Source organism: Lates calcarifer, linkage group LG15, assembly GCF_001640805.2.
Source record: "Lates calcarifer isolate ASB-BC8 linkage group LG15, TLL_Latcal_v3, whole genome shotgun sequence".
NCBI classification, from domain to species: Eukaryota; Metazoa; Chordata; class Actinopteri; family Centropomidae; genus Lates; species Lates calcarifer.
Genome location: NC_066847.1, coordinates 6,438,034 through 6,465,764, shown reverse-complemented (window position 1 = coordinate 6,465,764; position 27,731 = coordinate 6,438,034). Strand labels below are relative to the sequence as shown.

The window sequence follows — 27,731 nt, the reverse complement described above, 5'->3', positions numbered from 1 at the left end:
AGGGTGAAAAATCTCTGACAACAACTGGTGGGTTGTTTTCTAATTCTGCCTGCACACCAAAATAATCCTGATAATGCAGATTATCTGAGTATTTTAAATGTGAATCTTTTCAAACCTTAACTTAGATTTTTTTTTAGATTCTTTTTTTGTCATAAATATTTGAGGTTATAAAGATATGCCTAGAATTTTCAGTGGTTTTAATACTTCACGTACCAAATTTCATTAAGATTGAATGAAATCTGAGGCAGAGTTGTCTAGAACCAAGAGATCCAGCAAAATATGAATTTTGTTTTTACACTCCACAGGTCAGGAGTTTTGAGATAAAATTTTCTGAGACATCATGCTAACAGATGGAGAAACATGAGGGACTGAAAACAAACCTGACAACCTGAAGTATTGATTTTTTTTTTTTATATGCCCAAGACCTGGTGAAGGACAATGAGTCACAACCTAAACCAGACAAGGTTATTAGCTAGTGAAAGTTTTATTTTCCACCATTTTACTTAGAAAAGATGTCTTACAATCTAACCTGAGAACAGTGAGGCTGCTACAGAGAGAAAGGGAGTCTTTTTTTCTTTCTTTTGCCATTTCAAAAAAAGAAACAAGAAAAAAAAAAAAATTAGCCACGAATGACCTTTCATTTGTGAACATCCATCTTCCAAAGCATTATTCATGTCTTTACATTCTCTGCTCTCTTCTCACTGATGTGTAAAAAAAATTCTACTGCAAAACATCTATCATTCAACTTTGGCTAGGAGCCTTGTTTGATAGATCAGACACTTGCACTATCCATATCAGGTTTGAATCTAGCAGTAGTAGCAGAACAGCACTTCCAAAGCACAAGCTGTTAACTTAGAGTCTGAGATATTAAAATGTGATAGTCTGCCTGATTTTGCCAGGGGTCTGAGTGTTGGTTTTGCTTTGCTGCATCCTGAGCTGTTGATACAGGGAGAAGCAATCGTGCTCTAATAAGTGGCTCCGAAGCTTGATATCTCTCTTCCACTTTCACTCACATCGCCCAAAGCGGAACAAAAATACATCATGTATATTCATTCACAAAATCATCAACAACGTTAATATTGGCTTTTGCTGTTTGTACAGCCAATTACAGTTTACTTATTGTTCGCCTGAGTGGGTGGAGAAATATGTGAGATCACTTCCAAGTTTCCCACTTTCCAACTATTCCATCTTTTCATGGAGAACGAGCAGCGCTCAGCTAAGAAGTACAACACAGAATTTCTGTATGCTCCTTTTCCATAGTGAGCAGTGAGTCTTTGAGTACCGCTCTCCAGGGTGCCTCTCCCCCCTTGTGCGTTGAGCTCCATTTGAAGTGTTGCAATACCAAAATAGAGCAAACAGCTTGAAATGAAACATGTGGGGATTATTCTTACACGTTCTGGGACACCAGTAAATCACACATGAACAAAAGATGAAAATAAAACCCTCAGTACCTATATAGTTTGGCAAAAGTTGGAATTTGCACTGCACTTCTCTCCAGTCCACAATCCAGGACGCTGGGTTTGTCAATCGCCTGCATGTTCCATAATTGTGTTTCCGTTTTTAGCTGAAAAACAACTGAACAGTATTTTAAAGTGATTTGTTGACTTTCTGAGTTATTTGTCTGGTATAGCAAATGCCCAACGATTCAAGTTTACCACTTTTTTTTTTCCCAAATCAAGCTTCAAGATTGCACAGACTTCCTGGTAATTATTAGGACAAAGGGCCAGTATGAAGTTAATGAGTTATTGATTGTTTACTCCCAGAGATAATCTGCTCTAACATTCTGTACCATCTGTATTAAAACATGAGAAGTCATATTTACATAAATCAGCCCAGAAGCAAAGGCCAGCACAGCTCTTTGTTTGTCTTTGGGTCTAGGTAAGCTATGTGTGTCACACTATTTCTGTCTGTAGAGTCATAATGTTTTGCGTACTTTGATGTTTTTTCACTTAAAATTCAATCTGCTTCTCTGGGGTGCATGAGCATCCGTGTAACTGGTCTCCATCAAGGCTTCTGTCAGCAAGCGGACTAATAAATTAAAGCAGCTAAAAACAACATATTAATACACAACTCAAAAACACAAACAGAATAAAAGCATGAACTAAGTCAAAATTAATAATTGGGGGATAAAAATACACTGACAGGGAACAAAATTAAATGACAAACATCATAGTCCATGAGTGAGGCTACATAAATACAAAACAAGGGAGGAGTTCAGCAGAGGTTCTCTTTCATAGCTAGTGCCAGTAAAGCACTCTGATTTCATTTCTACTGAGTTGTAACGGGTGGTTATCTCAATATGATTGGAACAGTCAAGTACAGCCAGAATTGGCCGGTGAAGGGTTCGCGACCTGGGAACCCAGGGAAGGATGCATTCACTAAAGAGAAAGTGACTCTTCACAAGTCCTTGTTTTCCTCATCTTGCCGCCATTTCCACCGTGTTGGTTATTGTGTCTGAGTGGTGGTGCTCGCCCCCGTTCTTTTTGTCACTGCGGTGGCGTCTCTCCAACCATCTCGATGCCGTGCTGCTGGAGTTGCGCTCGGAGCAAAGCATTCTCATTCTTCAGCTCTTCGATCTTAAGAACCAAAAAAAACAACAAATCACGTCATCGACATCGTCATCCCTGTGACAGCTAAATATAGCTTCAAGTTTACAAATCCAACTTTTTTCGTTTGAAGACAGAGTGCTGGCTGTGTGTAATATACACACAGGGCTATGCAATCCCTGGGATTAAAGCGAAGTGTGTGCATCCCTTTTCAAAGACATCCTGTCCACAACTACCTGGATTGTCACATCTTGATGAGGTATGTCATCTCCACTACATTTCCCTTGGGTGAATCCCAAATTCACTGCCTCCCAACTGAGAGACTGGGGAAAGGATACTGAGCTTTGAGCATCAGAATAAGAATATATTGCCGAGTGCCTTGCAGGCCTAGGATTCAATGGAGAGACGTGGCAGCCTCAGAGCTGCTAGATCTCACAATACTTTTGAGTGCATTAGCATGCAGTTAGTTCTCACACAACCCCTGTGTATATTATTCCCACAGTCTCTCGTAGCACTGATTTCAGGTAACACTTCTCATTATATGAGTGCAAACTCTTTGATCCTCTTTGTCAGGCTGTGATGATCAGCTATACTGGCTGAAGCCTCAGGGGGTTTGTTTTGGAGAAATGAAGATGCATATGGGGCTAGGTGGATTTCATGCTTCTGAGATTTATGTGAAAGGATGTTGCAAAGCACTCCAAAGCAAACCAATCTATTCTATGCAGTGGCAATCTTCAAAGTCACATATGCAGACCACTATGGCTGCCTTATTATGTGCAAGTTTATTTATCTGCTACACCCAACCACCTCAAAGGAGGGTTTTGACATTATCATTCATAGACCTTCTTTGCCCATTATCGAAGTCATGGAAACTTCACTTGCTGCCACATTTGCAAGCTAGAGCAAAGGCTGATATTCATACCTGCTGCCTGCACAACTCATTGTCCACTTGTATCCTCTCAACTTCCTTCAGACTCTCCTGCAGTCGCTGGTTGCTTTGCCTCAGCTCACGGATGTAGTCACAAGCTTTGGACAGGATGCCTCCTTTGCTCTAGAAGGACAGAGATGTTGACACACAGTTGAAAGGTGAAATATTCAGAGACATCAAAAGGTAAGCAGCAGTGAAAGTCAAGTAAAAATACTGCTTACCGCTCCTGTCTTGGTGCTGTCCATGCTGCAGTCTGGGATGATCTTGGAAAGAGTGACAATCCAGTTGTTGATCTTGTCTCTTCGTCGCCTCTCAACTGATGCATTGTTATAAAACAGGGACAGATTACAAAAATGAACAAATGCAAGCAGCATTTTTTGATTTCTAACATTGTAGATTGAGAGATCAGAGGTAATTTCGGTATGAAGAACCATGTTTTCATTTCCAGGATCCTGTCATTTCAGTAATTGTAGGTAAAGCTTTACTTTGACAGCTAAACAGTAACCTCTAGTGGCAAGTCCTAAAACATATGTTGTTATCTGCTCTTAATGGAATATTTTGACAGGGCTTGGTGATTTTCTTTGAACAAAAAAATGCTCTATTTAGGCACCACGCTGCATTGTGCCGCACTGTCTAATGAAATCAAAAGCCACAATCATAGCTAATTACCCACCTTCATTATGTTGCGCTCTTCTCCTTTCATCTCTTGGCGTTCGTGGTCCATCCATTTTCCTGCAGACAGACAGGAAATAAAACACTTTTCATACACTACAATATCTCCCATCTCTGCCTACCATACAATCAGGCACAAATCCAATCCAATCCCCTGAATCCACCTCATCTTGTGCCTATTAAAACCTGTTCTTCAATGTTATCTTTATATTCATGCCTTGTGTAATCACATCCCATGCCTCCACCAATGTGCTATCTAAAAAGGATCCTCTGAAGTTGTGTAGTGCCTTTGGTAGAAATAGTGAAAGATGCAGAGCCATATGAGGCTGCATAGTCACTCCTGGCACCCCTGATGACCTGGAGCTGGGCTGCTTTGACTGGAATACTGAGACCCATCCAACCCTCTTATGCTCGCTGGCTGTCCTCGTCCCAGGTGTGGCCCGGAGGGAGCGCATTGCTTTATTATGCTGTAAAATTACAGCACTGTAGAAAACCAGATGCTGTCTATTGGAGTCTGGGCGTACGGCTAATGACACAACTGTCTCTTGTCTCTGTGTCTTCCCTCAGGTATTCTGTTAATTAAGTTCCTCAGACGTGACAGGGAGACTTATCCAGCCACCCACCACGGCATGAATAGACCAGTAACACAGTCGCATATAATCATATAGGTGACCCACTGAATATCATTACCATGGTTCTGTCTCACACAGACAATACTTAACTCACCAATCATGCTCAACCATGCAAAAGAACAGAAACAGTGCAGAAAACTAATTTCTCTGCTAAAGGAAATCTTGTTCTGAGATAAGTATGGCAAAGGAAATTGGTGCATCTATTGTTTACTGGATGCATTTCTGCTTACTCATCGCATGAAGTTAATAAACATCCTGTAAGGTTATTCTTGCTTCTCATCTGTCCCTCTACAACACATCTTTATTCTACAGTAGTGAATTTGTGACCCATCAACACAACTCGACTGCTGATATCTTCGTTTGAGATAGTCAGTCAAGCCAAACTGCAGTCTCTCTTGTATCTCAAGACATCTTAATAGGATTTCAGCTGTATAATGGATTCAGCCCAACAGTACTCTTAGGCAGAATATAAAAAAAAAGTGGATGACTGTATGAATAACTAAATGTACAGACCTAGAGGAACATCAATTTTTCCTACTTTCACAGCTTACAGAGGCACACCTCAAATAAGTGCTCCTCAGAGTTATTGCCAAAGAAATCCAAAAAAATTAGTTGAGCACAATCCCACTGTTGAAGCACTTTATCCATATCATTTGAAGCATGGACGTATTAGTGGAGTAAGTTTGTACAGTCCTATATTGATCTTTGAAAGAGAAATGCAATTTTCACTCCCTCTGCCCTCCCCTATTATTAGGCTACAGTATTACACCAAGCCAGGGTCTGGACAATGAGCCAGTAAAGTATATGTTGAGATACAAAGGGCTGCAGCTTGGGCTTGTAATTCTCTCACTGGATATATGAACAAAGATGAGCCTTAGTGACCATTAACTGCTTATGTACTAACAACTATACATAGGAGATATGTTGAAATTAACATATAGTTTTCATAGGCTTGATTTGTCCCAACATTCCTGTCATATCAACACAACATACATATTTTACAAACCTCAAATACTGTCCAAATAGTTAACCCACTAAAATATTCCAAACTGGACTAAATACAAAGTACAAAGCTTGAAAAAGAGAGGACACTTTGAAAATGATACTAAAATAAAAGTGTGGAGTGAGCCATTTGTTTCCAGATGGAGGACAATGACCTAATTTCTAAGTCCTAATGGAAAAAGACGTTTGCCACAAGCACAACTAACAACAATGGATCAGGGTCAGCACTGAACAAAAGCTACATCTGTCTCCACACATCAAGAGCACGGAGAATCACCGGGGACTTGTGGGAAAGGGAGGGGAGGAAAGGTGGGCAGAGGTTTGTGTGCTTCTTCTCTCTTCTTGTGATCTAATTTGATTAGTTCATTTGCTGTAAAAAGGAGTGTGGGAGAAATGTGGAAACTGTCCTCACCAGTTTAAACCTTCATGTTGCAGCAGCTCGTTTTCATCTCTGCGAACAGCAGATAGGGTGGGAAGTTTTCATTCATTTTACTCACATGTCAACGATAAAGTCACTGTTCATTAGTTTACACTTAAATAGAACTCAAGAGGCTTGTGTCAAAATCATAAATTATTCATGTAAGAGGAAATAAATAGAAACAAACATATTGTAGTCAGGCATTCTGAAAGATGAAAAAACAATTCACTCTCTACTTCAAGCAACACAGACATACACTGCAACACGGCTTGTTCTTTACTCTTGACTGGAAAGCAGTCTGTTGTACACTGTGAACATCAAGCAACATCAAAAACAGCAGAGCTGCTGCCAATTTTAAGGCGGATCTAGAACTTCCCATAATGCTGCCCACAACAAAGGAGCTTAAATCTTTGAGAAATCTAAAGTTCTTGAAAATCACAGAAGCACAGAAGCAGTGAATATCCTTGTTGTCAAATCACATACTGAACTGAAAAACAATAAATGAAAGGCGGAGACTGGTGTGGTGTGTCTCCTGTTCCCATTTTCAGCAAATAATTACCATAATGAGGAGGTAAATTTAAGTTTGTATGTTCCCTACAATTTCACAAGTTAAAGGTTAAGTGTAAGTCTGGTAGAAAATGGAGGAATATCCACTTAGGTTAGTGCTAACTCAATTTGATAATGGATCATGTGTTCATTTTGAGTGACCAAACGAGCAAATGGCCATGCCTTGGTTTTACCAAACAAGGAAAAAACACAGTTAAACGACATTTCCAAATCTTGCATCTCTTAGCAGTGTGACTTATCTGCTGGTGTGTTTTTGGTACAAAACTAGACTGGTACAAAACTAAAATTAACCATGCTGGAATTCCTTATCTGAATAAGTATCTGTAGTAGGTCAGAACCAGGCTGGTATTGTGCAATTAAAATGACAACTCCGTTTGTCTTTGCTCAGGTGAGCCTGCTGATTATCTTAATAACTGCAATCACCAGCGTGTGGCTAACAGTTGGAGAGAGCCTGAGATGGATTCCTTTTTGATGCATGATTATAATGATGCATGTTGTGAGCTTTAGAGATAAACAACATAAGAAGATTTTGGAGGAGAAGGGGAAAACAGGCCAACCAGGGTGTGCTAAAATGAAGATCCTTGATACAGAATGATATTTAAAAAAAAAAAAAAAATCAACCCTCACAGCAAACTCAGGAGAGAGACGAGGAAGAATCCCTGGGGAGAAACACAGTCTGAAAAACAACAAGAACAACACCTACAGTAGCACTTCATGTTGCATAAATTCAGCCTCACTGTTGGAATAGGCATAGAAATTAATCTATAGTCAAAACCCATATGACCCAAAAAACTAGATGGTCCATCTAAACTGTTTTGCATGCTTTGTCTCTCTACATAACTCACTGCTAAAAATTACATTCCTACCCATGTCACAGCAATTTAACTTTCTCCTCTTCCCCAGCCTCCTCCTGCATTAGCATTTAGATTTGTATGAATTCTGTGAGATTTGTTCACTAAATATGTGTTGATGTTCATTTAAATGTTGTGCATCTCACGACTCTAATGGGTGGGGTTTCTTGAACTGAAAGAAGCCACACTGCCCAACTCTTACAAACGTGTTCCAATAATTGGTCAAAGCCTTGAAGAGCTGATACTTACGCAGGGTAGGGCTGTGTGCGTGGGGCGATGGTTCGTGGCGTGCCTGCCTGAATTACATCAGGTGGGGTCATCATCACGTAAAACTGACCTGTGGCTGTCAGAGGAATGGGAGTCAGTGGTTAGCGATGAGGAAAAAGACAGAGGGGCTTCATGGCATGAAAGACTGACTCTTGTTGCCCTAATAAGACATCTCACATCAAACAAAAGTGTATTTGCTATATCAAAAAGAAAATCCACATGGGCAAACACAAAACAACATTCACAGTGCTGGAAATCATCTCCTGTGCAATCAGCATGTAGACAGAATAACAGTCAAGACTCCAAAACAAAACCTAAAACATCACCCCTGAGAGAAAAATGCACATACTCCACACTAAGAGATGCAGACACCGTCAGTTTCAGCCTGTGGGGCACAAACATTTCATCTTGCTCCTGCGGGTCAACCAGATGGCTAACCTAGCCTGGCCAAACAAAAAATATTCAGCAACATAATTTACTTCTATTTTAAGGACAGAATACATCAGCCCAAAAATGAAGGTCCATTCACACAAAACCTTCTCCTGTGACATTAAATAATAGGACATGTAACTTCCTTTTTCCCCAAAAGGGACTCAAGGAATTTTCTCTGTGTTTATTTTAATTCCAAAAATCAGATTAAAATATATCATTGAAATTCAATTTGTAGTTCAAACGGCCTCCATTTTGTTCTTTGCTCTTGACCTCTTGTCTAATTGTGCCTTTTTAAAAAACTGGGTAATTTTTGGTCCAAAATGCTATAAATCAAAATACAAAGGTCAAGCACTTCCCACCCAAGAGTCCAGTCTCACCAGAATGAAGTTCATTGCCAGAGCCCTGTGCACTATCCTCCACTATCCCTTACCACATAGGAGATGGCAGCTTGTAAAGCACTCTCCACCTACACCCTACAGTGCACTCCTCAGCCAGTATGTCATGTCTGCTTAAACTGCCCAAGGCTCACAGAAGAGAAACACAGCAGCCCACTTCCTCCTCGAAGGCCCTGGCTTTGACTGTTACCCAGAGCAAAGAAACCTTATGGCCTTCTTCCTGTTCTGTGGCATCACCAGGCAGCCACTCACAACACCCATAATAAAAATAAACACTATAAAACAAAACAAAACAAAACAACAGCATTTTTCCATTGAAACCAGCAAGGTTAGTTCAGTGCGATGGCCTAGCACTTTTGTTTCCAGGCTCCTACAGCCGGTTTTCCCACTGGGTAAGGCCACATCTTAATGTTTTAAGATGCTCAACACACATCAAGCACTTTACGTCCGACATCAAAATGGCCTTAATACTTTTGCTCCAATCTTTTAAAGCATCAAAACACAACCAAAACCTAGCTGTTTTTGTGGTTTTCTGCTGCACTACAAGTGTATCATACAAGTTATAACAGAGGTGAGTCAATTGTTATGGCCTTAAGGGTGTCAGACTTCTGTGAGCGTGTGTCATGTGATGAGACACACAACGCTCAGCTAGAGAGACAGGCAGGATGTGTGGATGTGCTGTGTTAGCCTGACAAGCTAAGTCAGTAATCGGTTATGGATGGAATACATTAAAAAAATCTTTCTGAAGAGGAACCTAACAATTCGGGGAAACACAATGACCTTGTATGACCCATGTTCGTGCCTGTACACTGATCTTTTCTGAAGTATGACTAATGTTTAGCTGGGAAAGATGTTGTTTGTTAACACGTTTGGTTTGTCTCACTAAAATTCAAAAGGTAAATATGAGCTTGATAACTAACAGACAGGGTATATGGTTTATTACTAATACATGCTATAATGCCATGTACTCTGCTTTATTCTCTGTATATCTCATATGTTATTATTTTGTTGGATCACCCTTTCATATTTTTTCAGACCTCCTGTCTGGGCAGCAGAACGCACAGATGGCAGCAGAAATACTGGGTGATGAATTACAAGTTCCTTCCATAACCCCTGTCCAGGCACCACACTCTCTCTCATAAAACCTGGAGAGACCTGCAGTATTCACCTCCTCTAAAACCATCAGAAAATACTGACATTCAACTGCCCCCCATCTGCAACAGTGTGTCTGCTGGCAGAATAATACAGAACAAGCAGATGCTGGTTGTGTGTGACATAGCCAAAAGACTACATCTTTTTCTCCAGGTCAACCGAGCCCTGACCACCCTTGTGGAAAGCAGAGGACAGCAACCTTCAGCCAATGATATCCTGACCAGCCTCTTCTGGATCGCCACCATAAAATTGCCAAGGCAGTTAGTACAGCCAGACGACAACATATGGCATTAAAGAGGAAGAGAAGCAGAGTGGGTGGACATGTGACATGAAGCAAACAGTAAATATGATCAGCGTAACTAATTTCTCTTCAGACAACATTTGACTTGTGTCGTTGATAAATTGTTAGAGGAAGCATATTTTAATCACGGCGAAAATGTTTTTGACATATTACTGAGGAAGGAATCTGATATTGAACAAAATATGCTGTTGAGCATATATGACAGAAAATCTTTAATTATTCAAAACTTTAATAAGCAGCATCTAAATACCCTTCAAAAAACATTTTTCAAAAATGCCGACTGCCGGGGGACATTCTGTGTCCACCTGTATCACAAATCATATTTCAATCACAGTATTCAGCAAAAAGAACAACATAATTTACAATCTACAGCGCTTTGTACAGTCCTACTTTCTTTCACATCAGACAGAGCTGTGGGGATCATGGCTCATTTACAACTACTGAAAAAGAGGTTGTTGTTCAGTTTGTCACTGAAAATAATGGCTAAATTAGCCCTGTAGCACTGTGGTGAGCCTCAACCTAAATTAAGTGTGAGAACTGACTCACCCCCTGCCTGTGTGAGTGTGGGGTCTGCGGCGGCCTGTACAGACACTGTCCCATCGCTCACCGCAGTTGCGGGGAAGTAAGCAAAGCGCGTCTCCCCTCCCACCGCCTCTCCTGCTGGGCTTCCTCCATTACTGAAAGGGTTTTGGATCACAGCCTGTGACAGATAAGAGAGAGTCAGAGGAGAGTTTGAACAAGTAGAAATGGAGCAGTCACAGCAGGTAAACGCACACCTCAGTCTCTGTCAGACTCAATACCGGTATCCCCTTTAGACCCCCAAGCAAGACACAGCACGGTTTGACAGCTGGGATAAAGGGAGGATAAAGAAGTAACAGTGATCTTGTTAGCAGAGATAACAGCAAGGTCGGTAAAGCCATCAGTATACTACAAATGAAAACAAATTTGTTCTGTTCTTCCAAGGAAAATTGCATGTTTTTGACTATAAACATGTTCTGAATCAGATTTAACTTTTGTGCAATGAATATTACCACTGCAGTTTATTTAAAAATAACTTTTTAGTCTCTGTGGGTCGCTCTGCTCCGGGCAGATGCAGGCACATGCTTCACTTTTTATACCACTTTGCTAGTTTGACAAGCTCAAAGAAATGAATTACAGTTGCAATTTTAATCAAAACAAAAAAAGTGGATGTCACTTTTTCCACATATTTTTAAGTAGAGTGGAAAACTCTGGAGTTGTGTGGCATAGGTGACACTAGACTCTACTGCAGAGACTATACTTGTTTAAAGGAAAAACTCATTTAAGACATGGGTAAGGAATATGGTTAGCCTTTAAAAACAGTCCATATAACCTGGGAGGTCTCTTCTATCGATAAAAGTGGGAGATTGAAGTACCTGAGCAACAGCCTGAGGAGCCCCAGTGAAGGCAGCTGTTGAGACGACGCTCACTGCTCCACCCCCATCATCTCTCCCCTCAAGGTGCTGGTCAGTCACCTGAACAACACGATATGTCACCTGCAGGGTGGAATAAGACACAGGTAAAACAGAAATTGGGGGGAAAAACAAACAAAGCACCAGCTTTTGTTTTATGTAATTTTCTACAGTCCCTATGGCAGGTGTGCCATGCACAAATCAAAACAATCTTACCTGACTTGTAGATTTGTTTATCATATCTACTGCCTCAGTTAAGCCAAGCCACTATAGAAAGAGTATCTGACGCTATAGTCCTAATCTCAGCAGCGTATTGCTCTCACCATTCCACACAATATGCTTATGCATCAGAATGTGCCTGATTCAATTTTAAAAACAAGTCAAGAAAACGAGCTTGTTTGTTCCAAGAATCAGTATCATGTGACCCTCCTCCTGACTGACATGTGACAACAGCCCCATGCCAATCCTAGACCAGACTGGAATCACATGATCGCTCACACTAGCACTGTTTACGCCAATTGAGCCACATGGATCACTGACTTAATTCCCTTCAGTGTAAATCATCCATATAAGGATAAACTAATCTGAATGTCACACTACTTTTGACAATTTATTTGCATCATGGTCCCATTGTCCATCACTGACCACCGCTGGAGTGAATACCACATTAGCAGACAGCAAGGAGACGCTCATGTCAAATGTCATCGGTCAATCATGGGACTAGAAAAAGAAAAGCATACATTCATACCTTCAGGCAATTTAAGGCTTGCTATTTTCCTGACTTTGGAGAGGGGGCTAACATATCCAGAGAAAACATGACAGCATAACAAGAAAACGCAACCTTACACAGACAAGACTGTTAGTGAGAGGAGCTCAGCTTTTTTTTATTGTGAGGTGACAGTGTTTAAACCGAAACACTCAGTCTGACAAAGCCTAAATCACAATGAGTACTTTAAATAATGAAATCATACAGGAGGCACAAAATGTTGTTAAATGACAATCATACAATCTTCCACTGTCGTGTCGCACTATGCACCCAACCAAATCCTTTCAGCCACATTTATCAATTTATAATGTGACGCTCTGACAGTAGCTAATTATGTCTCTGCACAAACACCCCTTGGACATTTAGTCAACCTGACATCTACAGTAATTCTGGAGTGAACTGTTTTGTGTTATGAGCACTGAGCAGATGCAATTATACCCTAAAACTCTAACTCCATATGTCATTAAGGGCATTAATAGTCTAGTCACTAGTAATAGTACTTCAATCATTAGTTACTTACCTGTCCACCCTCAGTGCGAAACTGATATTGTATATTATGGTCACCAAATGCTGCAGCCTGCTGAACACTGGCTATTGTCACAGCTGTCTGCTCTTCTCCTGTTCCGTCTCAGGGAGGAAAGAAGACAGAAAAGCCAGTCGTGAGAATGGAAAAGAAGGAAAACTAACTGACAGCTACCAAGGCTGCAGAAAACAATATTACCGTTTGCATGTTTACACATAAGGCAGATTATAGTTGTGTAGTAACCAACCGTTCTATGCTTTTGGCTATTAAACAATATTAACACATCGCCGCTGTCAAAATACCAGATGTTGGCAGCATGGTACATACCTTCAGATGCCTGAACAACTTCTTCTTCTTGCTTTTCTTGGCTGCAAACCAAACACCGGGATAAGTAGTTTAAAAAACACAACGAAACCACCTAACCGCATTGAGTGTTCTAGATAACATAAAATAAATTACTGACCCTAAACTTTGCCTTTGATGATGGCATACTTGTACAAGAAGCAAGTCAACCAACGGCACAATCGCAAACTAAAACACAATATTACTGTCTTCAACTTACCTGCAGTGGCTGACAACTCTGTTGTTTGTGTTTTAATAGCTAGCTGGAGCTAACTTAGCTGATGAACTATTATAAGCTAATTATGATCATGTTTTTCACAACTGAACACTAGTCCTCTAGGATACAACTAGTCAGGTATCTCGTTAGCAAACTCTTCCACTTCTCTTGCTAACTTAAGTACAATCTTTACACTGAAATCATTTTGACAATAATTTTTAGGTCAGGCCTTGGTTAGCGTCGTAAACTAGCTATCCGAAAATAGCATGTTGTCGCTAGCTTGGCTCAGTTAGCCATTTTGACCGACTCTTGGTTACCTTGCGGTGTCCAGACTCTGTTCGAGCATATCCATCAGGGTTACAATAAAAAGTGATATTCGGTGTCACAGACGGAGATGGAAGTGCTGATCACGGGAACAAACACTCGGGTCATGTGAGAGAGACAGCCCAGGACACGTGAGGTATGGCTCGGTGTCGGAGTTAAAATGGAGGCCGCTGTCGCCGTGTCGGGTGATCCGAGGTGACTGCGCTCGGATCAGCTGGCGCGCGGCAGGATTTGCAGCTCACTGTTGACCACGGCCGTCACGTTCAAAGCAACTGATTCTCCCACACTGTGACCATGAAACCGTGATGTACATTTCCAGCCAAGGTCATATGTGCAATGTTGGTCAACTGTGACAGTGAAAAGGACAAAAACAATTACAACAGGTCACCCAAGATTAAAAACAAAAAAACTGAATCCGGGAATAACATAAATGTGATTAAAGTATCTTTAAAGTACCTGTAATTTTAAACGCATTAGGTGTCTTAATGGTCGGGCTCAGGATTGAACAAGCACTGTAACCTTCATGATACTATAACACTATTATAATTGATCCTCGGAGAACAAAGTATGGAGTTAACTTGCAAAATATCTCCTTCAAATCTAAAGCTCATTTGAATGTTTAAATCTCTCTTCTGGTTACTTTGATTTTCATTTCAATTCATGTCAGTATCCTCTTCTCAATCTCTTTTTAAAATTCATTTTTATCTTATAGCTTTTTCTCAACCGATGGAGTTGTTTCTGCACTTTGTTACTGTGTTTTGAAAGGTGCTCAATAAATAAAGTTATTATACCATCAGTTTTATTTGTGATTGTTATTCCTTTGTAAAGGTTTGTAATTTTGTTATTGGTATATAAAGCCTGAGGGTGTACCCAGTATTTTTATTGTGTCAAAGCAATAAATGAGACATTACTGTTATTTGAGATTAACATTGTACTCTCCCCCTAATTTGAAATGTTATCAGTGGAAATAAAGTGTGAGGGGTTGCCTTGAATACATACATAAGCAAAATAGCATAAACAATAATTTCTCCCCTTCTCTCTCTCTCACTTCATGAATGATTTACAAAACAAGAAGGGGCGCCAGTCAGTGTATGCATAGATAAAGAAAATGGAACAATGGCATGAGACATAATTAAAAGATGAATACTAAAAACATTACAAACTGTCACTAAGGTCTTCAAGTCATGCTTAAGTGTAACTTGCCATGTATCATTTAAGGGTCAAGTGACTTGACCCTCATTAGACTTCGTTTGTAGTTTACTAGGTGCACCAAAAGTAATGCAGTCTACAATAATCTGGCAATAAATGGCTTCCATGAAGGCTATAGTGTGCACTGTAACCTTTAAAGAGGTGCTGGTTCAACTTTATGGTGGTTTTCTTCATTTTGGAGGCTGCAAAATCAGAACATTATAGCCTTCATGAACGTAGGATTTGTTGCAGGACTTTTGTACTAGACTGCATTCATTTTACCTCGGTGTATTAACTGTAAACTGTGTATACCATTTGACGTGAACTTTACCCCAAATAAAGCGGAACGTTTCTTCGCTGGGTTTTGTTTACGACACAGATGCGCGAAGCACCATATTATTCACAGGTAAATGTATTGTAATTTTTTAGCTTTAGAACAGTATAGGCAATTAGGACATCAATATCGTGCACTAAACGGGATTAAAGGCTGTCTATCAAATATCCTAAACAAGTTTTTGTTGACATTTGCTCTCCGACTGAAACAGGGGTATCAACGGACTTGTGTTGAATTTAACAACGCCTTTAACAGCGTCTCGGCCAGTCAGAATAGAGTGCGTGCTTTTTAAGTAGCTCCTCATTGGCCAGAATGGTAGGCGGTCCCCTTAGCAACCTCCCCTGGAATCACCCTAAAATAATTCCGACCTCTCCTCCTTGGGTGAAGGTTCATTGCGGTGACAGTGTTACGTTAGCTTTCCTTTGCAGCATACTTCAACGTTTCATCCACAATGTCTGGCCGTGTTCTCGTTGGAGTTAAGCGTGTCATTGACTACGCAGTTAAGGTATGCTTCTACTGTTTCGACTGGTTTATTTACGATATATATAGATTTTTTTTTTACCTGTGCTCACTCACTTGACTTTCTATGTTCTGCTAGCTAACGTCAGCGTGCTAACGCCAGCTGGCTGTGGTACAAGAGCTAACACACCACTCAGCAGTTCACATATTTGACAAATAACCTGTCAATCTGCAGCTAAATTCATTTTCAAGTCGTAGCATGATGAATAATTAAAATTATAGTTAGCAGAGCTGCAGTGTATGACTTTCTACTGTTAGTGCTGATGTTTTCAAGTTGGGTAACAATGTTCGACTGAGCCATTGATGTGTCCCTCTTAGAATCAGCTTTGGGGCTCTTTCCTGTCTTAAATTAGTCTGTAGGACATGTTGTGCGGTGCAGTCGCACAGTTAATGTATTCTCAAGGTGCTTCTTTCCCCTTTATGTCCCCTGTAGTTGAAGCACAATACCATAATCGATACCTGCTTGCAGCTGTTACATGTAACAGCAAGAACACTCCTGCTTCAGCTGCCCTCAGCAGGATCTCTACAGTGTCAATACTGACACATCTATCAGACAGAAGATCAAAATATAAAGAAAATTACCCTTTAATTTTTTTTTGTGATTTGCTTGTTATGTTTTATGCTATATCAGATTGTGTCATTTGCAATATTAGCTAATTTATATGGAAGATTATTTATAGTCTTCGTGTGGCGATGTGGATCGGTTACTGCAAGAATAGATCTTTTAAATTCTGAGTATTTTGTGTATGAACAGTCCCATGGTGCAGGTAAGTATATGGACACCTCTGTTTATATACTTGTGCATGTTTAGTTTGTGGTTGTTGTGGTTGTCATGGTTTTTGGCTAGATCCCTTTGTTCTGTTTCAGGGAAATCTTAAAGTCACAGCATATAATGAAAGCAGAGACGAGGCAACAGTGTGGGCGAAGACCATTCATTGCTTCAGCCTGACAGTATCCCCAAGCATAAAGCCAGGTCAAATTGGAACGTGAGCTGTGAGCCAGGCCTTATCGCCCAAGCCAGCACCAGACTTCATGAGTGCTCTTGTGACTGAGTGGGATCAAAGCCCTGTGGCAAGGTTCTTAAATCTTGTTGAAAAAGTGGAGGCTGTTGTAGTAGCACTTCTGTGCTAACACCCAAACATGTTGTTTGGTTGTCATACGTCTGGCTATATAGAGTATCACACAGTTGTATGGTTCTTAACACCCAACGTAGATCCAGATTACATGCTTTAGGGACCCTGAAGGGAAGTTCTTCCCTATCATTTTCTGATAATAAAGCAATGCAGAGCAATAAAAGAGGAGATGACACCTACTCCAAAAATGAAAAGACATATTTTCCAGCTCCTGTTTAAATATGCATCACAAGATGTCTTGCCTTTTCACTTTTGTACTGTGGTGGCTCACTTTCTGTGTGAGGCTCTCATTGTGTCTTGACAGTTTGCCCTAGAATCCAAGTTGTCTGGATTGTTTGTCATCTGGCACCCCCGTAGTGAATCTGTCCTGCCGTCTCGCTCCTCCACAGATTCGTGTGAAGCCAGACAACACTGGTGTGGTGACGGATGGTGTTAAGCACTCAATGAACCCCTTCTGTGAGATCGCTGTAGAGGAGGCGGTCAAGCTGAAGGAGAAGAAGCTTATTAAGGAGGTTGTGGCTGTCAGCTGCGGGCCACAGCAAGCACAGGTGGGTGTGATGGGGCCAGACTCTGCACCCCTGCCTTGTTAACCAATATCCTGGGGAAATGTAGTATGGTGTGCCAGATTGCATAGTTTTGGAGGGGTTGTTTCTAGTAGAATTGTGCTATAATTAGGTACTGATATAATGTTGCAAATACTCATTAAAAGATAAATTCTATGTATATAAACAACTGTAGAATAATATTTGAAATCAAGTATCATACCTTGCATTACCATGCAGTGCATCTGGGTAAAAATTATTTTTCTTATTGTGTCATTTGCTTGTGTTGCAGATTTGATTATATACTTATGTTATCATTATATACTGTACTAATTACATTTTTTCTTACATTTTTCATTTAAATAAATTGTATTTATTATATTTGAATCCCATGTATATAAATTGAGAATAAGTACAGGAACCAGTGACATAACCTGGATTTCATGTCTAGAATGTCTAGAATTATCAGGGCAAATTTCAGAGGCAAGACAACATGAGAAAGGAAATTTTATGCACTGACAAAGCCGTTACTGATACTGAGATACATGTGAATTTTAGGCCTTAACACAATGTGTTCTAGTTCTCTTGGGTTTGGCAACAAGTTGTACCTAGGCAGCAGCACCATCCAATTATTTAAATTTTCCCCCCTAAGACAAGTTCTTTAACACTTATTTCCCCCTTTACTCAGGAGACCATCCGCACTGCTCTTGCCATGGGGGCAGACCGTGGCATTCATGTGGAAGTGGCTGGGAAAGACTATGAAACCTTGGGACCCCTGCAGGTCTCCAAGATCCTGGCTGCTCTGGCCAAGAAGGAGGACGCACAACTTATCATCCTTGGCAAACAGGTTAAAGATCAGAATTAATTTCACTTAATATCCTCATTTAAAATCACATCACACTTTCTGCTCTTGCACTCTTGAGGATCACTCAGGTCTTGCGCTGCTGTTACCTTCATTTAACAACTCGTGTTGCCTTCCTAGGCCATCGATGATGACTGCAATCAGACTGGCCAGATGACAGCAGCCTTACTGGACTGGCCTCAGGTGAGTTCTAACTTTAACACAGTCTTTGAATGAGTCATTCTAAATAGAACTTAGTCTACCTGTCCCAAAACATAAGCCCAAAAGTGACAGTGATCTTACTTAAAAGCATTATTTTAGTCCAAGTCAGATCACGTCAGTAGCTGTTTTTTCTTTTGGTCTTTACAAGTGTGGCATATCATGCTTTGCCCCTGTCCAGACTTCCTTATCAAGGTCAGAGGAGACAAGTTTGAGTCAGTAAGCGCTACAATGAACCTGCACACATCAGCAAAGCAGGTTAAAGGGCGCTTGGACAGCTTGTGAAGTTCCACTGGCTGACCAATAGATGGAGCCTTTTAACATGTTATGTCACAGTCTACGGGTTGAGGAACCTGATGCACAGGTTATAGTGTAAATCCAGACATTTTAACTGCTCTTTCTGTTCTGTTTTTTATTTATGTCTTTCTTGCATATTATCACTAGTAATGCATTTTATTGTCAATAATATATTTTAAATAAATATATTTTAAAGACACATTTATTCTGGATTATCCACAATTTAAGTTGTAGTTACACAGGCTAGCCAGCAGATGGGACACAATGACAACTGCCTCATGATCTCAAGTAAACACACACCAGTTTTGTTTGCTCTTTACATCACAAGGTTAGAAATGATGTAAGAAAATGTCCCCTGTTTTCCAGCTGGACAGTTTTAACCGTTATTTAACATTAGTTCATAATATTTGAGTGCCCAGTTTTCTGAATCTGTGCTGTATCTTTATATTCAGGGCACTTTTGCATCAGAGGTGTCATTGGAAGGCGACAAGGTCAAAGTCGTGAGAGAAATTGACGGTGGCCTGGAGACTATTAAGATCAACACACCAGCGGTGGTGACCGCAGACCTTCGACTCAACACCCCCAGATATGCCACTCTGCCTAACATCATGGTAGGTTGCAGGGGATTGTGGTCAGAAACACAAGATATAAGAATAAGGCATGAAAATCAATTGGATTTGTGTAGTTTTAACTGCATTCCTAGTTGTTGGAATGACGAGTACTTTTTTAAAAACAAAGTGCTTCAAAAACACAGTTAAGATACTTTTAAGTATAACAGACTTTTTACATTACCCTTATCCTGTGTTTCCTTTCAGAAAGCCAAGAAGAAGAAGATAGCTAACGTGAAGCCTGCAGACTTGGGCGTGGACCTCACATCACGGTTGGAGGTGTTGAGAGTGGACGAGCCCCCACAGAGGCAGGCCGGGATGAAGGTGGAGACAGTGGACGACCTGGTGGGCAAACTGAAGGAGACAGGGAGGATATAGAGGCATTAGGAGTGTAAGCAGGGGAGCACAGAACCGAGCAGAAGGGTGAGTATCACTGTAAACAAACTGGATTTTTATGAACTACCCTTACTGAAATATGTATATTAGTTAAACAATTTGTAATGATTTGTAAGGATTATTTCAGCTAGGGCTACAATTGACAATCATTTATTTAACCACTAATCTGTTGATTGTTTTCTGATTACGTAGTTTAGTCTATAAATTGTCAAGTTTTCAGAGCTCAAGGTGATAGCTTTAGATGTCTTGTTAGATGTTGGATGATATATATTGGCTCAGTATTTCAGCTTCTTCTGTAGGATCTCTAGTAACAACCTATCTTATGAATTCCATTACTTGGAATAATTTGGGAGCCAAAAATCCTTTTTAAATATCATAACATTAAGTATTCATAATATTTATATATTTTTGTCTGGGAAATGGGCCAACTTTTATTTTCAGACTTTCTAGGAAACGGGGCAGTGGAAACACTGTATACCAAAAATTAATTATTCTTGATAAACCTACCTCTTGATTATGACTTGATACATTTCAAGCATGTGTATGCAGGAAAGTTACCTCTTGTGATGAATGATAGAATTGTTTGCTTGGAATATTAATATCCTTTTCATATCACCATCTCTTGGTTGCATAAAACTAATTAATTGCTCTGACAAAGGGTATTATGTGTTTTGTGGTGACGGAAGCAAAACTAATTAAAGATTTTAATTGCAACTCTTGTCTTGAATTACATATCTACATTCTCTGCTCTCCCTGCAGGACTCTTAAATGAACAACTGGACCACATTACATAAGCGCACCCAGAGGACTAGCTCATGTATCGGCCTAATCCCTCTGTTTAAGACTGTGACTCCTGAGGATATGCAGGGAGGTACTGACAGGAGAGGAGGAATACTGAGAAACACTGTCCTGCAGCAGACCTAGACAACTCCAAAAGGATCATGTCTTTTATGTGCATCCTATCATAGGCTACTGATACAACATTAGACACGTAGCTATTATGCAATATTTTAAACCCAGAAACCTCCTTTCACCCATGCTGCTGTTTGTATTGCACTGTACACTAATACCACCAGTACGATGCATTTCACCAACCAAACACTTGACTCAGCTGTTTAATCTTGTATATCTGTTGTCTCACATGTAAGGAGGTGCAGTTTTTTGTAAATGATATATGTAAATATGGACCCAAACATGTTGAGATGATTCTGTCCTCCAAGGTTAGCATCTCGTCTGCTGGTAATGTGTGTAGTACAGTCCTCTGCCCAGACGGTGTCTCTCAGTGTGAAGGGAAGGTGACCATATAAATCTGAATTTTACCATAAGCGCCTCAGATCTCTGTTAATTGTACAGAACATTATCTTGACAATAAAATAGCCAGTCTTTTTCATATCCAAGTATGGTACACTTGTGACTGCATTTGGCATTTCTTTTTCCTTGAACTCTTTGAAGTGTTTGTCTTCCACCAAAAATCCACCATAGGTACAGAAAGTCTGCAAAAACAGAACATGTATAACACAGCACACACTCCAGATCCCCTGGATAGATGCTGGTGTTTCTGTAAATGAGAGAATAATGATGATTGGCACTCAAAATCACCTTTTATTGTCCCCAAAAATCCTAACTTTAAACACTCAACTTTACCACACTATGTAATTACCAATGTAGTAGCAGTCAACACCTACAAATGGGTAACAAACTGGTTTATGTGTGAAAATGTGAAATAATTCAATATAATTCAAATCCAATACATGATTATTCAGATTATTTCAGAAAGTTGATCGGTTATCTGGTCATTGAGATTGAAGCAACACCCTCCTCCCAGTTTGATTTAATTTATGACATAAAACAGTCATTTGGAAAAATGGTACAGTGAAATAGAAGTTAGCTTGGTGTTTAAATGGAGCAATTTCCATCATGGAAATGTATCTGGAAGTCAGTGATAACACAATTTATTGGACTAACTACATTAAAACTGTCAGAACTTTGTCTCTTAGCACCACGTTTCATGGCTCTTTCTAGAAAAAGATTAGGCGATAACGAACCATCAAGATAAAGCATTATCAACACATTGAATCTCCACAGACATTTAACGTGACACACTGTCAACTGGAGCAACACTGGCTTGCTAACAAAACACATAAAGTAGGTACTGTTATGTGTAATCAGATGAGGGGCGTGGCCTCACGTGTACAATCAAGGCATTGACTCAGCACAGGTGAGCTATTCACGCGCACTGCTGTCAGCTCCAGCTCGAGGGCGCACAAGAGGAGACACAGGTGGCACAGTCACTGTTGTACAAGACCACAAGGACGTTTCTTCGTCTGCGGTTTTAAGTGCTGAAAATATAACTGAAAAATCTGCGGACTTTATTTTGTTAGAAGGTGCTTTTTTGATTTTGTGAGCTTCTTTGCTGTCGCCCTGTTTTACTGAAATGACGTGGATGGATGAATTTTGGAGACTAAATGCAGTTTTTTTGGTCATTTTACTCAGCTTTTCTTTTCAAGGTAAGGTTAAAACCAAATTACATGTTTCAGTTTTCAAGCGTGATGCTTCTTTGCTGTGCCCACACAATTTAGAGGTAAAGGCCAGTCAGCAAACGTCTGCTCAGTAACTTTCGTGCCTGATGACTTATTTATGCTTATTTTGAAAGGAATAGACACACACTTAAAGCATAAGATTATCCCTTGCCAATCCCTTTAAAAAATAAATATTTCCTTTCTAAACTTCATTCTCACAGGTGCCCACTGTGAACTGGTGGTTTCTCCTGTTGTTCCTACTTTGGTGAAGGCTGCAGCTGGCAGCACAGTGACTCTGGCTGTGTCCTTCAGTGGTGCCCCTGACCCAACGGTTACCTGGTTTAAGGAAAATTTACCTGTTGTCACATGGACTATTGACTCCAGTTCTCCCCCAGACATAGCCCCAAACTACAGGCAGGTGCTGAGGATGAGGAAAGATGGATCCCTTACCTTTGTAAATGTGACGCGTAACTACACCAGTAACTACACCATGAAAATGACCAAGTCTGGATTGGGTACAGCTGTGACCTATTTCACTCTGTTAGTCTTTGGTGAGTACCTGACTGAGCTTTCTGATTTAGAGATGTGCTATTGTAGTAGGGTGAGGATTTAATGGCTGTTTAAACCAACTGATATGGTATTAACTTGAATTTTCTTCACTGTTGCCATCACATGTTTTTTTTTATCTGCTTGTTCCACAGTTTATATCACTGCATTCACTATTAAAAAGTGATGGTAGATTAAAATGGTGAGTTTGAAATTGTTTGTCTGAACTGTGCGGACTTGAAGCATCTATAGGTTGGATTAAATAAATGGTTGGAGAAAAAGGTCCCCAGAGCAAATGACTGTGTTTATAAAAGCAACCCAACCTCCTAAAGTGTAGATGGACTGCTCTGAAAAATTATGTAGAGTCAAAATTTGAGTCAAGCATCACTTTAGCTGCAACATGTTTAGTATGTAATCTTAATTTTTGACTGTATATACGATTTAATGCTTGAAATATATTTTTGGGCGGCAGGGTGGTGGAGGGTGTGGAACCAAGGCTCCTTCCCTGCTCTGGGGCTGCTGATACGTCATTGCCTCTGCACTGTATAATGTGGTCATGACAAGCAAAATTGTGCTACAGGAATTCTTCAAGGCACCAAGAAAATGTTATAATTGACATTGGTGCATTTGTGGAAAAAAACCCTAAAAAAGACGGGATAACCATTATAAGTTTAGCACCTCATCCTCCTGTTCCACCATCCCTTCATCTTTTCTTTTACAGACAACATCCAGAATGTGGAGCTGCACCTGCAGCCGGATCCTGTCAAAGAGGGAATTGACGACTTCACCCTGCAATACGTCATGTCGCAAGGAGATGTTGAGCAACAGATGTGGTTCTTCAATGCGAAAGAGATAAAAACAGACTCACGCTACTCGGTGGAGCAAAACAGCCTTGTGGTCCGCAGACCAAAGCGAAGCGACACAGGGCAGTACACAGTGAAACTGGAGAACCCCTTCAGCACTGTGGAAACTGACATGAATGTCACTGTGCTGTGTAAGATTAATAACTTTAATTGACTTTATTCTTAAGTGCAACAAGCAGCATTTTCTCTCCTCAACTCTCCTCTCTAATCTTTGTGGTGTTTTACAGATGGACCAGATGAGCCGATACTTGAGGCCCGTCCAGATCGGCCTTTCTATTTATCAGGGGACTCTCTGAGTCTCTTCTGCCAGGCTGAAGGACTCCCACAGCCGACCGCTGTGTGGGTCTTCGGTGGTGAGAACCTTTCCCACGATGGAGTCCTAAATCTAACAAATGTACAGACCAGTCAAGGAGGCAATTACACATGCATGGTTCTCAATGGGCAGACTAAAGAACAGCGCCAGAAGAACATGACTTTAAATGTTTACGGTGTGTGAGAAGCATGAGTTTAATCTGTTCAGTGTATCTATGTGATTGAATTCATCATTTTGCGTGTCCCCATATTACTGTACTTTGTTTCAGTGTTTTCATTACAAAATCTTCTGTCATCTTTGCACCTAGGATTTATAAATTAACTGTTCTCGCCTGACTTTTTTCATGTTTATGTAAATAATTTATGTAAATCTACACCCAAACATGAATAACTAGACTTTAATTTTCTCTTGGAACAGAGAGGCCGTCGGGCAACCCAGTATGCTCTGTACAGTCGGTAAATAGGAACACTGGCCTGCAGTATCACTGTCTGTGGTGGGGTGGAACCCCACTAGCCTGGCTGTCTTTCCCAGCACTAAGCAATACCAGCAGTGGAGCAGGGAACTTCAACCTGACAGTCACTACCTCAGATAACTTAAACAGGAAAACTATCACATGTGTGGCAGTCCACCCAGTTGAACAGAATCAGTGCAACGTTACTGCAAGTAAGTTTTAGATGTTTTGTGGATTCTCAGTCAAGGGTTTGTAAATTATCAACAAACTGTTGTTCAAAAATTGAAACTTCCTCAAAACCTTATCTGTCCTAGGTAGTCCAGTCGACTTCCTCCCAGCTGTGAGAACCACATTTGACTTAGGTGAGGGCAAAATAGTGGTCACTATCCAATGTGTCAGTGAGGCCTCACCTGAGGCTGTGGTGTCCTGGTCCAAAGGCAGCGAGGCTGTCATCAGTGGGTCAACTTACCAGATCAGCAACAACACCACACAACTTGAGATTCGTTATTACAATGTCAGCAGCTTTCTCCTCCAAAAGTACGCCTGCACCTGCCTAAACCCCCTGGGCAGCCGGAGACGGGAGATACAGCTGCGAGGTAAAGTACTGCTGTACCGACTACTTAATAAACAACTGCTGTTAAATACTATTTTGAAGGACTTGTTCATTGACAACAGTTATTTTGTGTTACAGTAATTATCATTCATATATGTATAGACTACATATATGTAGCCCCCATCAATTAGTAGACTGACAGAAAAAAAGGCTATTTTAATGATAAAAAAATATATAAAAAATAATAAGATCCCTAGTTTCAGCCTCTCACTTCTAAGTATTTCCTGCCTTCCTTTATTTAATGTCTTAGTAATCTTAGGGTTTTAGACTGGACAGAACAAGCTTGAAGATGTCAACTTAGACCTTAGGACAATGAGATGGGTATTCTTCACTGGACATTTTGTAGACCAAACTTTGAACTAGTTAATTAAGAAATTAATTAAGCTGATACTGAAATAATACTGCCCTTCTTTTCAATATCAACTTACACTTTTCTCCTTTTATTTTCATATCTATTTGAAATATGGAAACATATTGATTATACCCGCTTTTCTTGATATTGTTGTGTTTTGTCGATATTTAATCTTAAGAATTTTTTTTTAACTTAATAGTAAAAAGTTACTTCTTCCACCACTGCCACACAGTAGAGTGCAGTGATTGTTTGTGTCCGTCTGTAAATACTGCGAGGATTTTGTTGCATTGCCAGAGTGAAAAGAATGGACCTTCAGACAGAGAGTTGACTAATACCTGAGATTGGTTTTTTTTCTTGAAACAAAAGCTCTCCAGTCTTGGTATACCCTCACGCTCCTCCCCTGCCCACTCTTGACCCCCCCCCTACAATCCCACTCTCTCCAGGACCGTCGATCTCAGATTTCAGATTGTTCCCTAATCAAGCTCGAACTGTCGTCACGTTAACCTGGGAGGTCCCGCCTGCCTCTGTTGTCACAGGTAAAGCAGTAACTGAATCAGGAAAGGCAGCTCTGGAAAGATCCAGGCTGGTTTCTCTTCACAGGAAAATCTTTCAACACCACACACAAACCCACCCTTCTTATTTTGAATTTGTACATGTCAGCAAAACTTTTCTGGGAAGACTGTCAACACAATGTTGAAAACAGAAACTGTGCTCAGAGGATAGGGGTGTAAATATTATGTAATGTGTGAAGCCGCTAACTGAGCAGCGCTGTGTTTTGGGAAAAATTATTTTAAGAACAAAAGTACTGTGAGAAGCAAATGTCAGTTTTTGTTATGTCTCCTTCTCTGACAGTTTGTATGCACATAAAATAACAATTTTTCCTAATCAAACAGGCCTGTAACTTTGATCAGTGATATCTTGACATCTGGTGCCACTATTTGGTCTGATCACTGGTCAACTTTGATGCTAGTATCATACAAAACAGAATTGCTTTTGCTTTTCCAAAGGGTTTGATATCCAGATGAAAGGACCCAACCTTCCCAGTGAAAATCATAATGGCAGCCAAATTAGAGGCAGCTCAAACAAATATCGCACCATTCAGCTGAAACCTGGCTCTGCTCGGAGTGCGGACGTCTTTAACCTTGATCCTGACTCGACATACCGGTTTCGGGTCGTCCCCAAAGCTCGTATAACTGAAGGAAAACCATCTGAGGTCCAGATACTTGGTCCAGGTATGGCACGTAGTTGGACTGAATGTGCGGGATGATGCTACAGTTGTAAAATCATTGGTTACCATCTGTCTGATACTAGGTGGAGGGCTGAGTGGTCCTGCCATTGCTGGCATTGCAGCTGGAATCCCCTGCAGCCTTCTCTTCCTGCTCCTGCTCGGTGGCTTCATCTACCTCTGTGTCTACTGCAACAAGAACAAAAGTAGTAAGTATACTTGCTCAGCACCAAGTCTGAATCAAATCCTTCAACATGGTGACATATTTTCTTTGCATTCTTTTTTCCTCTGTGTTTTGTAGGCCGGCAAACAAGATATCCAGTGTCCAGAGCAGTCGAGAAGGTTAGAATCACTTGACCGACACAGTAAATGTTAAGGAATTTATCTGGGTAGCTTCAATACCAACAGATCAGTGAATAGTTACAGTTGATGGAGACCTTGTGGAGTGTAAGATATAGACCATACCACAATGAATTACATATCTATTACTTTCATTATTTAAGCTTCTTTCTCTCTGACTCAACAGGCAATAACAGCCCAACCTGATTCAACTCCCCATAACTTGCTGACAGGGGGGCTGAAGTCTCCCCCTGATTACAACAGATTACATCAGGTACTCTTTCTAGTAAAACATATGGGTGGGAGATTGCCTCTTTTTGTTGATATACAGTAAATGAAATGGTGTGTCTGTTTTCTTTCAGACTCCCTCTGATAGATCAGTGGCTCTCCCCACATTTGTCCCTCCACAGCCTGTCAGAGTCGCTACAACGGTCTAAACCATAACATTTATTTTATATGTGTATACTAATTTTATGTAACATTCATTATTTTTCTGTTTTATTTTAATCTGAAATTGTCTATATTTGTATTATTTTAACTGAAACAAGGATTAATGTCATAAACTGGTTTAAATCTCTATTTTGTAACAATATTTATTGATAATAAATCTAAGTTTAAGTTATGTCTTTACATATATTTAGCTTATTATTCAGGAAAATTCTCAATAT

The 27,731-nt window shown here is 40.3% G+C and overlaps 3 protein-coding genes across 6 annotated transcripts; 2 read left to right on the top strand and 1 right to left on the bottom strand.

Moving 5' to 3' along the window:
• Positions 1-465: 465 nt before the first annotated feature.
• On the bottom strand, positions 466-14,060 carry LOC108899521 (upstream stimulatory factor 2). 4 transcript variants are annotated; one of them, XM_018700004.2, is made up of 11 exons: positions 13,759-14,047; positions 13,210-13,250; positions 12,880-12,986; positions 11,558-11,677; positions 10,710-10,863; positions 7,866-7,959; positions 6,193-6,231; positions 4,148-4,206; positions 3,696-3,790; positions 3,469-3,597; positions 466-2,576 (listed from the first exon to the last, which is right to left on the bottom strand). In XM_018700004.2, the coding sequence occupies exons 1-11, from the start codon at positions 13,791-13,793 to the stop codon at positions 2,487-2,489; spliced, it is 963 nt and encodes a 320-aa protein (XP_018555520.1). In that variant the 5' UTR covers positions 13,794-14,047; the 3' UTR covers positions 466-2,486. The 4 variants fall into 4 exon arrangements, with proteins under 4 accessions (XP_018555520.1, XP_018555521.1, XP_018555523.1 ...); XM_018700005.2 differs by lacking the exon at positions 6,193-6,231 and having other exon boundaries at positions 13,759-14,044; XM_018700007.2 differs by lacking the exons at positions 12,880-12,986; positions 13,210-13,250; positions 13,759-14,047 and adding an exon at positions 11,810-12,792.
• Positions 14,061-15,629: 1,569 nt separating this feature from the next.
• etfb (electron transfer flavoprotein subunit beta) lies at positions 15,630-21,239 on the top strand. Its single transcript, XM_018699966.2, has 7 exons — positions 15,630-15,792; positions 17,329-17,487; positions 18,170-18,328; positions 18,464-18,526; positions 19,291-19,449; positions 19,654-19,869; positions 20,602-21,239. Exons 1-6 carry the CDS (start codon positions 15,739-15,741, stop codon positions 19,822-19,824), a joined length of 765 nt encoding a protein of 254 aa, XP_018555482.1. The 5' UTR covers positions 15,630-15,738; the 3' UTR covers positions 19,825-19,869; positions 20,602-21,239.
• Positions 21,240-21,378: 139 nt separating this feature from the next.
• vsig10l (V-set and immunoglobulin domain containing 10 like) lies at positions 21,379-27,642 on the top strand. The gene is made up of 12 exons (XM_018699958.2): positions 21,379-22,349; positions 22,583-22,912; positions 23,629-23,901; positions 23,998-24,258; positions 24,501-24,746; positions 24,849-25,130; positions 25,943-26,035; positions 26,507-26,731; positions 26,811-26,933; positions 27,026-27,066; positions 27,251-27,337; positions 27,426-27,642. The coding sequence occupies exons 1-12, from the start codon at positions 22,277-22,279 to the stop codon at positions 27,498-27,500; spliced, it is 2,109 nt and encodes a 702-aa protein (XP_018555474.1). The 5' UTR covers positions 21,379-22,276; the 3' UTR covers positions 27,501-27,642.
• Positions 27,643-27,731: the final 89 nt, after the last annotated feature.

Bases quoted from the DNA above. Each gene is read 5' to 3' on its own strand.
- vsig10l (XM_018699958.2), top strand. From the start codon at position 22,277: ATGACGTGGATGGATGAATTTTGGAGACTAAATGCAGTTTTTTTGGTC. The intron at 26,732-26,810 runs GTATGGCACGTA...GTCTGATACTAG, and splicing joins GGTCCAGATACTTGGTCCAG to GTGGAGGGCTGAGTGGTCCT. The intron at 27,067-27,250 runs GTTAGAATCACT...CTGACTCAACAG, and splicing joins TGTCCAGAGCAGTCGAGAAG to GCAATAACAGCCCAACCTGA.
- etfb (XM_018699966.2), top strand. From the start codon at position 15,739: ATGTCTGGCCGTGTTCTCGTTGGAGTTAAGCGTGTCATTGACTACGCA. The intron at 18,329-18,463 runs GTTAAAGATCAG...TTGCCTTCCTAG, and splicing joins TTATCATCCTTGGCAAACAG to GCCATCGATGATGACTGCAA. The intron at 18,527-19,290 runs GTGAGTTCTAAC...CTTTATATTCAG, and splicing joins CCTTACTGGACTGGCCTCAG to GGCACTTTTGCATCAGAGGT.
- LOC108899521 (XM_018700004.2), bottom strand. From the start codon at position 13,793: ATGGATATGCTCGAACAGAGTCTGGACACCGCAAG. The intron at 13,251-13,758 runs GTAACCAAGAGT...TTTGGTTTGCAG, and splicing joins CAGAGTCTGGACACCGCAAG to CCAAGAAAAGCAAGAAGAAG. The intron at 2,577-3,468 runs GTATGAATATCA...TTGGTTCTTAAG, and splicing joins ATGAGTTGTGCAGGCAGCAG to ATCGAAGAGCTGAAGAATGA.